Genomic DNA, 17,506 nt, shown 5'->3' on the forward strand with positions numbered 1-17,506 from the left:
AAAAGCCTTCAAAAATATACTTACCCTTTGATCAGTAATCTATTTCTAGAAATTTTTACTAAAGGATAAAAATCAGATATGTGAATAAGGTTTTAGAAAAGGGTTGTTCGTCTCAGGTTGTTATAAAACTCCTTAAAACACAAAACTATAAAAATGTCCAATAAAATTAGGTTGAATAAATTACATTGTCTAGTAATAACACCATGCAGGCACTACAAATGTTTTCAAAGATTATGTAATATGAGAAAATACTTAAAGTGAAAAAGATGGCACTATATAAAAAATATGACTCCAGTCTGTAAGAGTTAAAGAGAGTACTAAGGGTATATGTACATATGTTTGTAGGAATGTTAAAAGTAATATACCAAATTTAGCCATAAAAAGGAATAAAGTCCTGACACATGCTATAGCATGCAAAGTGAAAGAAGCCAGACACAAAAAGCCGCATATTACATAATTCCCTTTATATGAAATGTCCAAAACAGGCAAATGCATAGCGACAGAAAGTAGATTAGTGGTCGCCAGGGGCTGGTTGAAAGAGGAAATGGGGAGTATAATGGTTATGGGTTTCTTTTGGGGGTGATGAAAATGTTCTGGAATTGGATAGTGGTCATGGGTACCCAAATCTGTGAATATACTAAAAACCACTGAATTGTATATTTAAAAGGGTGAATTTTAGGATATATGAACTATATCACAATAAAAACTAAGGAAAAAAGCGATACACGAAAAAATATTAACAACAGTTATCTCAGTGGCAGAAGTGTAAATTATCTTCTTCCTCATATTTAACTGTATTTTCTAGAATTAACATATTACTTTTATAAACAAAAATCATATCTTCCTCCTCTCTTCTAGATCATCCCCATCAATTATAAAAAACAAGCCGTTATTTCTCTTACATTCTTACAAAATCCAAATCTCCTCCTTTGTCCTCACTTCCCCTGCAAGCTATCACCTTGTATCTCTGATCTCCTTTACAAAACTTCACCAAAAAGTAGTCTATGTTCACTGTTTTCAATTCATCTCCTCTAACACATATTCTAGTCCCACCCCATTAAGAAGCTTATTAAGGTCACCAACAACCTCTACGCTAAGTCCAATGGTCAAGTCTCAGTCTCATATGACTTGGCCTATCAGCAACATTTGACAAAGCTGATCACTGTACTCTCCTTGAAATGTGGGGATACACACCTCGACCTCACCAGTTGTTCCAATTCAGTCTCCTGGATTTATTAGACTGCAGTGGCTCAGAGCTCAATAGCTGGAACTCTTCATTCTTCTATCTATACCTTCTCTTTTGTAGGTCTCATCCAATTTTCTGGCCCCATAATAACTGAAGTTCAGAAATACGTGTAACTAGTTCCTCCATCTTCTACCCAGCCCCGGTACTATACAGGGACGGACTAGAGTTCTGATCTTGGGTAGGGAAGACATGAGTGAGGCTGGGGAGGGAAACTGTAGATAACCCCTTTTTAGAAAACGTAGAGGACACATCCCCATAACCTCAGTTTTCTCCCAATCATCCTGAATCATGTTGATAAAATGAGTGCCAACTAGTCAACTAACTGCTAAACTAACAACTAATTAAAGGTCACTGTCCTGTAAATCCAAACCAGCCAGAGAGCCAGAAGAGCCCCCGCTGATATTTAAGCCAGAATGAATGACAGCCACTAGGTGGTGCCTAACCGTAGCCAAGATCTACAGGGATTTGGCTCAGGGAGCCGGCCTGCCTCAGCTCCAGTCCAGCTAACCATGGAGGCTTCCCCTGTTAGTTCATGAACTTCATGTTAACCCAACCCCACATTTGACATAACTGAATTTTTATTTTTGATATTTATACACTGAAAGCTCCTAAATTTAAAACCCCAACCCAGATTTCTTACCCGAAATCCAGACCTATCTAATTATCTACCAATTACTGCTGCTTAGAAGTCTAACAGCAACTCATACTTGATATGCCCAAACTGAACTCCCTCTCTTGTCCTCCACTATGCTCTCCCCCACTCCTAAATCTGCTCCTTCTCAGTCTTCCCCCTTCCAGTTAATGGAGACTCCATCCTCCCCATTATTTAACCCCAAAATCTTAGAGTCATCTATGACTACTACTTCTCTCACACAGTATTTCCAAATCCATCCACATATCTCTCATTAACATCTGCCACACACAGTCAGACCACTTCTCACTACCCTGATCTGTGCCCTGATTATTGCAATAATCTGCTAACTGAGCTCCCTGCAACAGCCTTTGCCCCTTTTAATATATTCTCAACACAGGAGCCAGAACAACTGTTAAAACATAACACAGATGATGACACTTCTCTGCTCAAAACCCTACATAGCAGTTCATCATCTCCCTGGAAATTAAAAGCAAAATCTTCAAAATGGCTTACAAGACTGTAATTTGGCCTCTCACTTACTCTGTACCAGCCCCACTATTTCTCAAACCTGACAGGCATGTTCCTGCTTTAGGACTTTTGCCTGTGCTGCTACCTCTGCACGGAGGCCTCCTTCCTCCCAAATATCCCAAGAGCTCGCTCCTTCACCTCCTTCAGGTCTTTGCGCTTAGCGAGGTTTTCCCTCAACCATTCTATTTAAACTTAACGATGGCCAGAGCCCCCAGCATGCCCTATCCTCTGTCTCTATTACTACATCTATATTTGATTTATAATAGTATGTTTCCGTACTAGTAGTATGGAAGCCACAAGGATAGAAATTTTTGTCTGTTCACCCATTATTTCTAGTACTTAGACTGGTACCAGGCACATATGAGTACTCAATAATAATTGTTAAATGTGAAATATGTGTGAAAATGTTACATGATAAAAGCAAGTTATAAAACTATATAAAAGTAGTATAGCATAGTGATTAAAAGCAGGATTTAGAACTCGATTTGAACTACAGAACTGCCACTTTGCAGATGGGTGACTTTGGGCAAGTTTCTTATAACTTTGCTCTAAGCTATGATACGCTCATCTATAAAGTGAAAATAATAACCGTATTAACTTCAAATGCTTGTCGTGAAGATTAACTGGGTGAATGGATATAAAGTGCTTAGAAAAAGACCTAAACCAGGGTTTGATAAACTAAGGCCTGTAGAGCCAAAGAGGCCCTCTGCCTGTTTGTAAGTAAAGTTTTAGTGTAACACAGACATTCCCACCCATTTATATGTTGTTTACGGCCTCTTTCACTGTACAGTGGCAGAGCTGAGTGGCTGCAAGCGAGACCACGTGGTCAACAAAGCTTTACAGAGGAAGTGTGCTGACCCCCCACAGGGCAACAGTATGCACTCAGTGACTGTCAAACACCATTATCTATGTCAATATGTATCTGCCAGGGTAGATTTATAGGAATATAATTCCCAACCTGCTTGCACAAGGTACTTTCCAGAGGAAAATAAAGAGACCTATGACCCGTAATGGTAGTGGCACCAGCCCCTCTAAGATCACTATCCAGTTTCTGAGACACTAATGATTACATATTATAGAAAGGAATACTGTAATTCTCAAAGAGATTAATTCGCCTTTCCTTTTTATAAGAAAATGCCTTCCATACCATATAGTATGTTTAAAAGTATTTTTAAGGGGAGAGGGGTAGGTTGTGAGGGGCGGTCCACAGAAGCAAACAAACAGTGACGAGGTACTGTAATTCCAAAAAAGCAGCTACAGTGATAAACCTAGAATGCTAAGTACCAGGAAAAAAATATACTTGCAAGAAATAAACCTGGGTAAAACACTAAATTAATGGGAAAATGTCACAATTCAGTGATCTATTTGTAACTTCATAAATAAGTTTCATAATTCAGTACAGGAAATTTATCACCTTGCCTGCCTACCAAACATCACCCATAAGCTAATAAAAACAACAGGCTGGAAACAGGGAGACAGGTTTCTAATCCAATTTTGGCTCACTGATTATATAACCTGGGATAATCTCCACTTGAAATGGGTATGACATATCCATCCTTTCATGTCTGAAAATTAAAAACCAAACTTGAAAATGTGGCAGTTCTTAAAAAAAAAAAAGGAACTCTATAAAAACCAAAATACTTATTTATAATGGAGTTGAATAAGGAGAAAAAAAAATACCACTTAAAACCAAAATTTCTATTAAAAATTAAAAATCTGCTACAGGAAGGCACCAAGCTGGAAGCAGACAGTTTCTCAGTTAAGTCCAACAGCAAGTTATTTCTCTGTGAAAACACACTGTTGTTTCTGCAGTTGGGCAACATATGCAGCAGTTGGCATTTAGATGTCATACTGAATGGAAAGGAACAGTTTTACATCCTAGGTTATCACTAAGCTAAGCAAGATGCTCTGACCAATTAAAGGAATAGCAGAGTCTTATCTCCCATCTCACATTCATTCTGGGGCATATGCTCATAAAGTTTCCCTGTTTACTTGGCAGAACATGTGTAGCTGAATTCCAGAAAGCTGTAAGTACTTATAACACTGTGTTACTGTTATGCTAGCAAATCATTTTAATGTTTCTAAAAATACCATATTAAATTATTATAAGTTTCTGCCAAAATATGAGCAGCACATTCCACAAACTCACCCTGGTCACCATAATACATAAGGTCATCATCAAGTAAAATGTTCTTACCTTGTTCTTCACTTCCTTCCTTACAAAGACTAGAGCTCTGGCCCAGACTTAAACTGATATCATCAGAAGTCTTGGCGGTGTCTGTATCTCCTACAAAGTGAAGAGAGACCCATGAAGACATTATATGAAAAGTAAAGGCCGTACAGTGTGGCATAACAAGGAAGGACATGAGGGAGTACAGTAGATATTTATTAACTAAAGCAGTTTTTGTATCAAGGGTTACAATGATGGGAGATGCATTAAACTAACAGGAAGTTTCATGGACTGACAGATCACATAATTATTCTCATAGTGCTGCAAACCAAATACGGAAAGCCTCATAATATTAGCTAATACAACTATTTCTTTCAAAAGAAGCTTTAAAAAGGAAATGCAAATCATGTAATAACAAGTTGAAACAACATAAAATCCCCTCCCAGGGAAAATTAGAGTTATAAAATTATAGGGCAAAAATAATAATGAATTTATCTGAAATAGATGTATTGAATAAAAGGGATATATAAGATGTACAGGAAAAAACCTTTTTTTTAGTGTCTTATTCGTGCCCAATTTAAAGGTTTCACATTAAATTAGTTTTCTATGAACCTCATCAAAACCCATGAAAGCATTTTCCCTCAAGGCAAAGAAGTTTCTTAAAGATCAAAATTTATAATTCATACAATGTAATGAAAATGGTCAAATACTTTTATGAAATTTGGATGATGAAAGGAGACCACAATTTAAATCAATTAATCTTTAATATAAGATACATAATTTTGGGCTTCCCTGGTGATGCAGTGGTTAAGAATCTGCTTGCCAATGCAGGGGACACGGGTTCGAGCCCTGGTCCGGGAAGATCCCACATGCCGCGGAGCAACTAAACCCGTGCGCCACAACTACTGAGCCTGCGCTCTAGAGCCCATGAGCCATAACTACTGAAGCCCACACGCCTAGAGCCTGTGCTCCGCAACAAGAAAAGCCACCGCAATGAGAAGCCCGCGCACCGCAACGAAGAGTAGCCCCCGCTCGCCGCAACTAGAGAAAGCCTGCGCGCAGCAACGAAGACCCAATGCAGCCAAAAATAAATAAATTAAATAAATAAAATTTTAAAAAAGTTTACCATAAAAAAAGATACATAATTATATCCAAAAAATAATTTCAAGAATGATTTTTCATTACATGTAAATATATGATAGTTATCTTTACTACAAACAAAAAAGAAATGGAAAGTCAGAGGTAACTTTTGGGTTAGATCACACCTACCTTTAATAGTTGTTGCTGTTCCAAGACGAGAGGAACCAGATCCAATCTGAAAACATGACATGAAGTAAACGAAATGCTAGCTACGCCATCAGCACAGACTAGCAAGATTATCAAATGAAATTATATCATCAAAACATGTTATCAGTCGCTTTCACCAAAAGGCCATGATATATCAGAGCCGCACTCCCTGTCTGCTGTGGCGCATGCTGAGCACCTAGTACAAATCTGCTGAGACACTGAATCCCTCTGCGTACTCAGGACTGATGGAGCCCCCAGGGCAAGAGCCTCCAACCTCAAACAGTCCGTGCCAAACGGTCATTGTCATTTTTGTATTGCATCATGACATGTTCAAGTTATAAACAAAAGCAAAACTAGGTGTTAAGTCTACCTGAAATAAATTTAGACTTATCAGGGCATAGAAAGGGAAAGTTTGGAGGACATAACATACTTACAAAGAGCAACCTAAATCTTACTTTCAAATTGTTAGTAAATCAATATGTTCTTTCCTGAGTTTCAGACAGAAAGTAAGTACTTCTTTGTAGGCTGCTATAACATATTTTTAAAGAATAAAAAAAAACTAAGGCATCTAAGAAAAAGGAATTTTTAGCACAAACTCTATAAACAGCATACGGATATCTGCGGAGCTTTTAGGGCTTATATTCAAGATGGTATAAGACGTCCCTAAAATTTCATAACCATCATATATTATACTATCATAAAAATCATAGAAACAAATACCACAAATTCCATGAACACATTAAGGAAACCAAATATAACATGACAGTTACTAAATCAACAAGTCTGAGTAACTCTTTTTATAACCTGTTTTCAAGGGATTCAAGAAGAAAATAGTCAAGCAAATTTAACACCTTATACTAAAATCAAGAACATTCATATAATACTCATATTTTGCCAAATCTTTTCTTTCATTGATTCAACTGAACAGAAGTATACAATGAGAAATTTGGTCAAAACATAGGTTAATATTGACTTTGAAGGGGCATGAGGGACTTTCTTGGTCTGGACGGCAATTAAATGGGTGTACACATATGTAAAAATCCACTGAGCCGTACACTTAATAAGTGTATACTACGCTGTATAAAAGTTATATGTCAGTGAAAAAGTAAGTAAAAATAAGCATACACATACAGGTTAAAACTACTAATAAATTCTTATGTAGCCAATAAAAAAAATGAGCTTTGCAATATTTTTTGAACTGTTTATTAAGTTTGATTCTCCTGATTTGTCCTAATTTCTGCTTTCAATTAGCCATAAAAGGCACTGCAACTAGACAGAAAGAAAAAGGCCAAAAAGCATTTTACTGCAAAAGAGTTTCATTCTTATCACACCTGCTAAACAAGTTATAAAACTAACATATGTCATTTTTCTACTAGAATAATAAACATGTAACTTCCTAGACAGAAGTTTAAAAACAAGTAAGCAAACAAAAAACACCATTTCATGCCACCCTTCTAAGAATTTAAACTTAAAAAAAAAATGTTTTTTGAATATGCGTACGGTAGTCATTTGCTCACAACCTCGAAGTGTTCTCTTTTTCTCTCCTTAACAAGCTTCCCGTTTTGTTCAAATGTTGGGCATATATCTTTTGATTTATGAGAAGAGGGCCCAGACTCTGATCTAGGTGTGTGCTCTAGTCCTGCTCAATGAATACATGGGAGAGTCTGCTGGAGGGCTTTGAGGAAAGACCTTTTCATGTCTGAGAAGATGATGACCAAGGACAACTCTGCCCCACACTGTCACCTGCTTCTTAACTTTTCAACAGGATCATAATTGAAGCTGCTGTGCTCATCCTGCAACTCTAAGGAAAAGCCAAAAGAACTAGGGAAATTCCAACCCAGAGCCCTAATATTATTGAGCTGCTGAACAAATGCTATTAAACCAGCTCCAAACTTAGGTGACAAACATAAACTATTTCTTTAAGTCACCTAATTAGTTGAGTTCTATTATTTGGTGACAAAAGCAATCTTAACAGATACAATGGGTGGTTATGTTTTATTCTTCATGCTTCTCTGTATTATTTAAAGTTTATCCCCCCTCAAATATAATGGAGTTGTGACTGTTCACACATGAAACAATAAGGGATTGAAAATATAAACCACAGTGCATACAAATAAAAGAATGCAATACAGTCCCCAAAATGTCACTGCAGAAAAACACTTAATAATATTAACATTCATGATATAGTCAGTAAAGAGAATCAAGTTCCAAAGAACAAGCACACTAAAATCTCTCTGTTTAAAAAGTTTTTTTGATTATGACATTACAGATGATTTTTATTTTCTTCTTGTTATTTGCTAACTTTCTAAAAATAAACACATTCAGAAAAGGAAAAAATTAAGAAAAAAATGATATCTTCATACACTTAGAGGTAAAGTTTTTACTTAACAGGTTTGCACAAACTAAGATGGTCCAGTGTTTCTTCTCTTTGGTAAGTGCCAAAGGAAAGTCCAGGAAGGATTATGGATGCCAGAGAAGAAAAATTACTTCCAACTAAAGAGCAATCAGGCAAGGCCACCTCCTCCATGAAGCCTTGCCCCTCTCTCTAGCTGGAAACAATTACTTTCTCCTCTGAAATCTATAGCCCCTTTTCTGTACCATTCCTATGACAACTATTACTTTGTATCATGTACTTACATTTACTTGGTAACATATATCATATTTATAACTTCAGTTACTTATAGACATCTACTAGGAAACTGCAAACTCTTTGAGGGTAAGACCCACTCCACATGCCGGACAAACAAAATGCCTTAAATACCATCAGGCACTAAAATATTTTAAGGAAGATAAGTGATAAAAGGGAAGAGAGGGACGGGGCGGGGGTGGCAATGGAGAGTAGAAGATGGAAAGGAGAAGGGTAGCAGTGGCAGGAAGGAAAGAATGATCACAATGACTATGATAGAGCTACTGTGTTCAAGGAGTTCACTATCTAGTATAGAAGACATTTATATACAACTATGATAATGTGCAATAAGATCTATATAATAAAACATGTGCGAGAAACATAGTATGTCTATATTGGTAATATCTCTACCGATATACAAAAAGCCCAACTTTACTTCCCCACTTCAGCTTCCCTAAAGGATAACAATAATTATGTCAATAATTTCTTTTGGTATAAAACAGTATAAAACTAAAACACCAAAATCTAAGTAGCACAATAGCTTCTGTTATCTGCCCTTTTTTATTCAAGAGTTAATATTTTAAGGAAAACCAAATTAGATGTGCTGTGCATTTAGGTGCAGACGTGCAATAATTACATTCAAGATGGGACTCCCTCCCCAAAAAAAGTAGGGTAAGTTCTAATGGACATGATGCCAAGGGTAGAGTTACCAAAGGTGGCTGGCCATTGCTGTGTCCTTTTGTCCTAACGAAAAAGAAAAAAAGAAAAAGAAAAAGAGAAAAAAAAGAAAAAAGGTGTGGCTCTTCAAAAGTTTGTTGCAAAAGTGTAGGCTTATTCCTCAGGGTAATCTGATGTTGCTAATATTTGTCAGTAAGAAGAAAGGCCAGGTTTAATTAAGAATATAAAATGTGCAGCCATATTTAAGGACTAAGTCATTTCATTCTATAAAAAGAGACTGAGAAAAGCACAAGGGATAACCTATATGTCTCCAATACAGACAGACACCATGAAGGTAAATAAGCACACACTAGGAGCTAAAGTTCCTAAGGGCACTCACCACAACTGTCTCGATCAAAACTACCCCTGGGCAATGAGCATGTGGTATGTGCTCAGCAACGAAGTACTTAATTAATGTGAAAATTCTGTTTAAAATAATAGTAATAAAAGATAATCAGTAAACAATCAAAATACTATTACTCAGCAAGATAAACCCAAACACTGACTGACTGTTACAGACAAGAGAATACCTGAGACCACCATCAGGAGGAGGGAAAAAAGCAAAATAAAACAGCACAGGTTCCTACCTGGTTGCTTGGATCGAGGCCAGCATAAGAATTTCTTGAACTGCAACCAACTGGGGGTGTGGCCTCTCGAATGAACTCCGACATTTCAATGCCCCCACCAGGATCACTGTGGGGAAAAAATGAGAAAAGGAGAACAACTGTCATTATTCTGACACCAATGGTTTTCTTTCTGTTTGTTTTTTAAATTATTATCCTTTTTTCTGTACAACTAACAGGTTCAGATATTTAATACAGCAAATTGAAAAAAAATCATTCTTCTTTTATAAGTCTGATAATTTGAACTATTTTATAACCATGTCACTACTCCAAAACATTTAAAACTCTCTCCCAAACTGTCTATATCCAATCCAATATTAGAAACTGGCCTTGATTACAATTGTACCATACTAAATATAGCACATATTTTATGATATGTGCCATAAAACCACTCTAGCAAAGAAATTATTTGCCTTTTGTTTCCTAACAGCAAAGAGAAATTGGTCAGAAAGTAATCAGATCTTACACTCCCTGATCTCTCCAAGAGCACAGTCTGATTGAGCTGCATGATACAATAACGAACATGCATGAGAGCAATTATCCTGGTCAAGCTATCTGTATCTGTATTTCTTAAGTTAACAGAATTAACTAGGATACTAACTTGTTTCACAGAGCTGGGAACCTAAGATTTTAGACTTGCATGTGTAGAGTTAGAAGGCACAAGTTTAAAAAGTGAAATGATGCTATGTAGTAAAAACAGGCATTAGAAAGACAAAAGAGAAAAGTACTAGGTTCAAAGAACTAGGAAGTCCACATATAGAACTTAAAGATAATGGGATACCAAAATAAGGAAAAAAGATCACACCAAATTTCAAAAAATTTAGACAATTAAAGAAAATTTTAAGTTGATATGTTGTATTTTCATTTTTATTCAGTTCAAGAAATTTTCTTTTTAGTGGGGGAGCCACTCGGCATACGGGACCTTAGTTCCATGACCAGGGATCGAACCCGCACTCCCTGCAGTGGAAGCGGGGAGTCTTAACCACTGGACCGCCAGGGAAGTCCCCTAGACAATTTTATAATAAGGTTCCTCAAGAACACAACTTTTAGAACAATTCAGGCCTAAATGTTATCATAATCCTATTTTTGCCCAAAGATTTTTACTCATTCTACCTGGTATACAAAGTCGGTCAATAAATTTTTTAGCTATTATTATCAAGGATAAAAGCTCTAGCATATATGCTCAACATTATTGTGGACATAAGCTATCTCACCATCTAGCATCTAATTCAACCTCCTGGTTAACAACAACAAAAAAAGCAACTCCAAATTATTCTGGTGAATCACCTCATCCCAATCTCTCATATGGCTGTGGGTAATGCTGACCCCACTCTCAAGTTCAGGGGTAAGCTCTACTGGCCAAAGTCAATCAGCCTATCCCAATCTCTTGGTCACAGCAACTAGTAGTTCTAGAACAAGCACATGACCCAACTCAGGCCAGAAGTGTTCTACTGTTGAGAGAAGAAACTTCTCTCTATCTGCTTGTCTTAATGCTGAGAAGATGAGTCCTGGAGCTGCTGTAGCCATTTTACAACCATAAGGGGAGAGCCTGTCTAAGAAGCCAACTAAAAGAAAAGCACAGCCTGGTAAAGGGAACCAGAGTCATGAAGCTACTTGAAATTCTACACGTTGCCACTTCTGAAGACATCCCTTAAACATAGACTTTTTGGTAATGTGAGCCATAAATTACCTTAAGCCTGTTTGGGTGGGGATTACAACAGCTGCAATCAAAAGATATAGGCAAAATACAATATGCTTACAAGTTCACCTTCCATTTATGTATTTATCACAATAGCTGTTTGAATTCTAGTGTGTTTTTTAAATTAATGGTCTCATAACTACCATGTCCCTGTTTGCTCATTGGGTCTCTAACTCTAGGCCACTGGCTACAGTTAGCTAACAGAAATTATCTTTCTAACTTGTTACCCATTTACAAAAATAAAACATAATGGAACTCAGGTACAAACATTATGGCCAAGTCCACATACAAATGTCCATGTGTGAGAAAAGTGGAGTATTACCAAGTTGCTGGCCATTTGGTGTTAAGTCACACGGCTATCTAGGCCGGAATGAGAAATATTTTTCTAATTTGGCAAAATCTCAAGTGTGTATATACAGGCAGCTATCACCCACTGAACTAGTGATGAGTAATAACCAGCAATACTGTTAACTCCATTGGAATGCATTCTCTAATTAAGATTGCAAAGAAATCAGAAGATGGAGAGCAAGGTGAAGACCAAGGAATAAAATGTTCTACGCCACATAAAGGATAAAGAGCCCTCATCTTCCCTAGTTTATATGCATCAGCTTTAAGGATATGTAATTCACATACCTTACAATTCATCCACTGAAACTGTGCAATCAATGATTTTTAGTATATTCATAAAGTTGTGCATCCATCACCACAGCTGATTTTAAAACATTTTTATCATCTCAAAAGCAAACCCATTTAGCTATTACCCTTCCCAACCCTCCTCCCCCCAGCCCTAAGCAACCACTGATCTACTTTCTGTCTCTATAAATTTGCCTATTCTGGATTTTTTTTCATATAAATGGAATCACATAATACGTGGTCTTCTGTAACTGACGTCATTCTTTCACTTAGAACAATGTTTTCAAGGTTCATCAATGTTGTAGCACGTATCAGTGCTTTATACCTTTCTATGGCCAAATAATATTCCATTGTATGGATAGAACACATTTTGTTTATTCACTCATCAGCTGATGGACAATCTTACCCAGTTTTATACATCATTTCTGATAGCAAGTCCAAATGATTATAATTGGAACATAAAATTATTATTAATAACAAAGCAAATATTTACTAAATACTTAATACATTCCAGTCATAGGGGCGCATGCTTTATTTGCATTTTCTCATGAAACATTCCCCTAAAAATCTATGATATAAATACTATCCTCCTCATTTTACAGATGAAAAAACTGAAAACGGAAAGGTGTAAAAACTTGCCTATGGTCTCAGAGGAGTAAACAAAACAAGTCAAGTCATTGGCATACGGAGTTCAGGTGGGAAGGGAGGACACAAATAATACTTCCTCATCACTCTACAATGTGTTATCATATCTGCTCTTTCTGGTTCTTTTCCTTCACACATGAATGTAGGTACTCATAACCAGTAAGGACTGAGAAAAGATTTGAACACCAGGTCTAACTCTAAAGGCTACAGTCTAAGACACCAATAATGCCTTTTAACAAATAGGCATTAAAGTTCTCTTTCCAGTTCAAAACCAAAAGTAAACACCATTATCTAGGGAAGGTTTCTTAACCTCAGCACTACTGACATTTTGGGCCACAAAATTCTCGACTGTGGGAGACCACCTTGTGCAGTTAGGATGGTTAGCAGCGTCCCTGACCTCTACCCACCCCATGCCAGCAGCATTTCTCCCTGTGATAACCAAAAATGTCTCCAAATATTGCCAGATGTCTCCTGGAGGGCAAGGTCATCTCCAGTGGAGAAACAAAAATCTAGAACTAATGCTCAATGGTCAACATTGAGTGGGAAGGAGGTATTAAGGGAGCAAAAAGATGAAGGAAAAAACAAACAGCTCCTTTTATAGAAAAAATATATCCTCTTGCAAACTTACTGTACCTTTCTCTTCTCTACAAATTCAGAAGCAGACCTTTTAGTCAGCTGTTGGTGTCCTAACATATAAATTGACTGAATAAGAATTTTCTTTATTAGCAAGACTTGCAGATTTTCAGCAATGGCAATTTCAGCACATACCTAGAAAGCAGGTAGTTCACAATTCTCACAGAAGCCAAGTGGTCTACTGCAGTAAGCAGTACACCAAATTCAGGGAATCTCTACCTTTATGCCTTAATTTCCTCATCTGTTTAAAAATAAAAACAGGTACAGGGAAAGGCAGAAAAGCAGAAAGGGTCTAATCTGAATTATAAAGGAGACTTCACAAATTAATTTGTTGATTATTAGTATCATAAACTGCTCAGGCTTTAATTAGAACTTCACAGAACCAGCACAGTACTAAATTTACAAATCTAATCTAGATCACAAGGATGTTCCTAAAAGTATGGATAAAAACAAAGTCCCTAAACAGAATAAATCTTCAGAAAATTTAGCCTAAAATGCACCTGTGTATATTTTAAATGGATCCTTAATTTACAATATTGTAAGCATCACTGAATGAGAAATGGAAAAAAAATATGGTTTGTCTCCAAATAATTGTATTCAAATTCTAAAATTCAGTGTGCTAATTTCCTCTCCTGAAATGTTAGAAATGTAATACATACATTAATCGCTTTAACTCTTTCTCTAAGATAAAGATTGAACAAGCATTTCTGAGCTGCTATACCACAGCCAACGACAACCACAGAAGCACAAGTAGTCAGTCCTACTATATTCATTCATTCATGCAACAAATTGACAGCTCTAATGTACCAAGCATAGTGATAGGCTCTGGAAATAAGTGTATCTGTTTTCCTGTTCATTTCTATTCAGAACAGAGATTTATAAGTGGGAGAGTGGGGGAAAGGAGATGTCGAAAGCAAAAATCTACAACAAAGACCTTATTTAATGGTGAAACTTAAAAACACTCCTAAAAAGACAAGGAGGTACACCAATACTATTTCAATTAGAAGTTATACCCAAAGAAAAGTTAAACAAGAAGCATAAGATCTAGAAAGGAAGAAATAAAGCTGTCATCGTTTACAGAAAATCAAGAAATAACCTACAAAGTTTTATCATTAATAAGGGAGTTTAATAAGGTTGCTGGATACAAAGTAAACTGCTACATTTAAAGGGAGAAAAACAAAAGGTAATTAGAAAAAATCATATAATAGCAGAAAAACTATAAAATAATTTGTCAAATTTAATAAAAGCTATGAAAGTCTTTTAATGGAGAAATGATAAATCTTTACTGAAAGACATGAAAGAAGACTAAATAAATGGAGAGATTTAATATTGTAAAGATACCAATTCTCAGCAGAGGAATCTATAGCCAGTGTAATTCCAATAAAAACCCTAAGTTCTTGTAGATTTTGCCCAGTAGACTCTAAAGTTTATATCAAAGATCAAGGAGGGGCTTCCCTGGTGGCACAGTGGTTAAGAATCGGCCTGCCAATCCAGGGGACATGGGTTCGAGCCCTCATCTGGGAAGATCCCACATGCCATGGAGCAACTAAGCCTGTGCGCCACAACTGAGCCTGAGCTCTAGAGCCCACGTGCCACAACTACTGAAGCCCGCGGGCCTAGAGCCCGTGCTTCACAACAAGAGAAGCCACCACAATGAGAAGCCTGTGCACCACAACGAAGAGGAGTCCCCGCTCGCCACAACTAGAGAAAGGCTGCGTGCAGCAATGAAGACCCAAAGCAGCCAAAAATAAATAAACAAAATAAATTTATTAAAAAAAAAAAAAAGATCAAGGAGCCGAGAGTAGCAAATTAACTCCTGAAAAAGAAGAAGGTACGAGGTTTGCCCCACTAGGTACCAAAGTCATGTTATAAAGCACTTAGGATAGTGTGGTAACTGCACAGGCATAAACTAGATCAACAGAACAGAAGACAGCCCAGAAACATACCCACCATATATGAAAACTTAATTTATGACAAAATGAGTACTGCAGATCACCAAGGAAAAGACAGTCTGTTTAACAAATACTGATTAAACCAGTTATTTATAAAGAAAAAAAACAAATCCCGAATCCCTACCTTACAACAGATCATAATAATTTCCAGCAAAACTGAAATGTGAAAACAAAAGAAACATGAAACTTTAAAAAGACAATCTTTCTGAGAGTATTCTTCTGATATCTGTGTAGGAATAATTTCTTAAACAAGACACAAAAATGTTAATTACCAAAAAATGATAAACTGTGTATTAAATTTAAGAATGTATGATAATCATAAGAAACCTTAAGAAAAGCAAAATGACAAGCTACAAACTGGGAAAAGATGTCTGTAACGTATATAACCAATAAAGGAGTAGTATAATGAATAATTTTTTAAAACTCGTTTTTCTTAATCAATAAGAAAAAGAGAACTCCACAGAAAAATAAAAGAGAAATGAATGGGCATCGGAAAGAACAGAAAACTTAAATGGACCATATATGTGAGATAAGATGCTCAGCCTCATTAGTAATCAGAAAGGTTAACTAAAGTCAAAATGAGACACATCTAACACTTAAGTGTTAAAATGGAAAACTGTTAAAACTTACAAAATCAAAGATTGAGGATATGAAACAATAAGGACTTTCACATACTAACAGTGAGAGTATAAGTTGGTACAATCGTTTTGGCAAACAGCTTGTATTACCTAGTAAAACTGAAAGTGAAAATACCCTGTGAACCAGCTTACATATACTAGATATACACATGTGTATGAAGAGACATACCTAATAATGTTATCTGAGCAAAAAAACTTGAAATAATCTGAATGACTATCAACAGAAGAATGGATAAATTGTAGTCCATTCCTACAGTGGTGGACTATACAACAGCAAACATAAATGGTAGCTAAAAGCATCAACATGGGTAAGTATACAAAATATGATATTCTGCACAAAAAAAGCCCTTCACAGAGAAATACATACAGTATGATTCTCTTTAGGATGTCCTAAGGTAGACAAAATTAACTACGAATATCTACAAAGACCATATAACAATAAAGCAAGGGAATTATTAATAAAAAATTCAAGATAAAGGTCACTCCTGAAGGGAAAAGGGTAGAATAATATAGGAAAGGAGTACATGAAGACTTGTATGGTATTTGTATAATGTCCTTATTACTTAAGTTGTGTGGTGGGTAAGTATTCACTTGATTATTATTCTCTAAATTATACATGTAATTGATACACCGTTTGGAAATATATATATTTCACAATGAATTTTTTTGAAAACTGAAAGAAAATAGAAAAATTCAGTAACAGAAGCAATTAAAAATATATACGATTATACAGAACTAATAAGAGCTAGCAATTACTGAGTTGTTCCACATACGAGAAATGGTTCTAAGTGCTTTACATATATGATCTCATTTATTCTAATAATCCCTATGAGACAGTACTACTATTTGTCTCATCATCCAGATGAAGAAGCCAAGGAATAAAAAGCTTTAGTAACTCCCCCAAGGTTATAGTATCAGGAAGTAATTCAAGCCCCTGGCAGATTAAGTGCAGAATCTACATTCTGTTTGCTTACCCACTAAATGAGGGTATGCATTTCCTAACAGAAACAGAATAGACTTAAGAACTATGCAGAACCCACTAAAAAAATGTACACACATATACCATGTCTCTGAGTGAGACTTTCTATTTTAAAGGCTGAGTTCTCTCCAAATTTAATACAATTATCATCAAAATTCTACTAAAATTTTCTGGAGGATGAGTTTACAAGGGAACATCTCATAAAAAATTAAGTAAGTATACGCATGAGGATAACTAAGATAATATTGAAAGAAAAATACTGAAGAGGGATTCATACTGCTAAGTATTAAGCATATTAGAAGGCCATAAAAACGGTATGTTATAAGCAAAAAGAGAGATCAATAGAGCAGAAAACAAAGCCCAGAAATGGACATAATACAAGTATGCTCCATGAAAAAGCAAGCATTTAAAATTACTGAGGGGAAAACTGCATTATTCACTCAATGTTGTTGGTACAATACTAACAAACCTTAAAAAAAAGAAGTTAGAAATGTTT

At 36.1% G+C, this 17,506-nt stretch overlaps 1 protein-coding gene across 5 annotated transcripts in view; it reads right to left on the reverse strand.

Moving 5' to 3' along the window:
• Nucleotides 1-17,506, reverse strand: part of PCNX1 (pecanex 1) — a gene marked incomplete at its 5' end in the record, with an annotated part of 167,233 nt that overhangs the window by 108,716 nt on the left and 41,011 nt on the right. For all 5 annotated transcript variants that reach the window (XR_014242369.1, XM_082384310.1, XM_082384309.1 and 2 more), the window contains 3 exons: nt 4,606-4,695; nt 5,848-5,893; nt 9,796-9,901. Coding sequence is in view for 4 of the 5 variants with exons in the window: in XM_082384310.1 (XP_082240436.1) it covers nt 4,606-4,695; nt 5,848-5,893; nt 9,796-9,901 (242 nt within the window). The remainder of the gene's footprint in view (nt 1-4,605; nt 4,696-5,847; nt 5,894-9,795; nt 9,902-17,506) is intronic.

Source organism: Balaenoptera borealis, assembly GCF_965194805.1.
Source record: "Balaenoptera borealis genome assembly, chromosome: 3".
NCBI classification, from domain to species: Eukaryota; Metazoa; Chordata; class Mammalia; order Artiodactyla; family Balaenopteridae; genus Balaenoptera; species Balaenoptera borealis.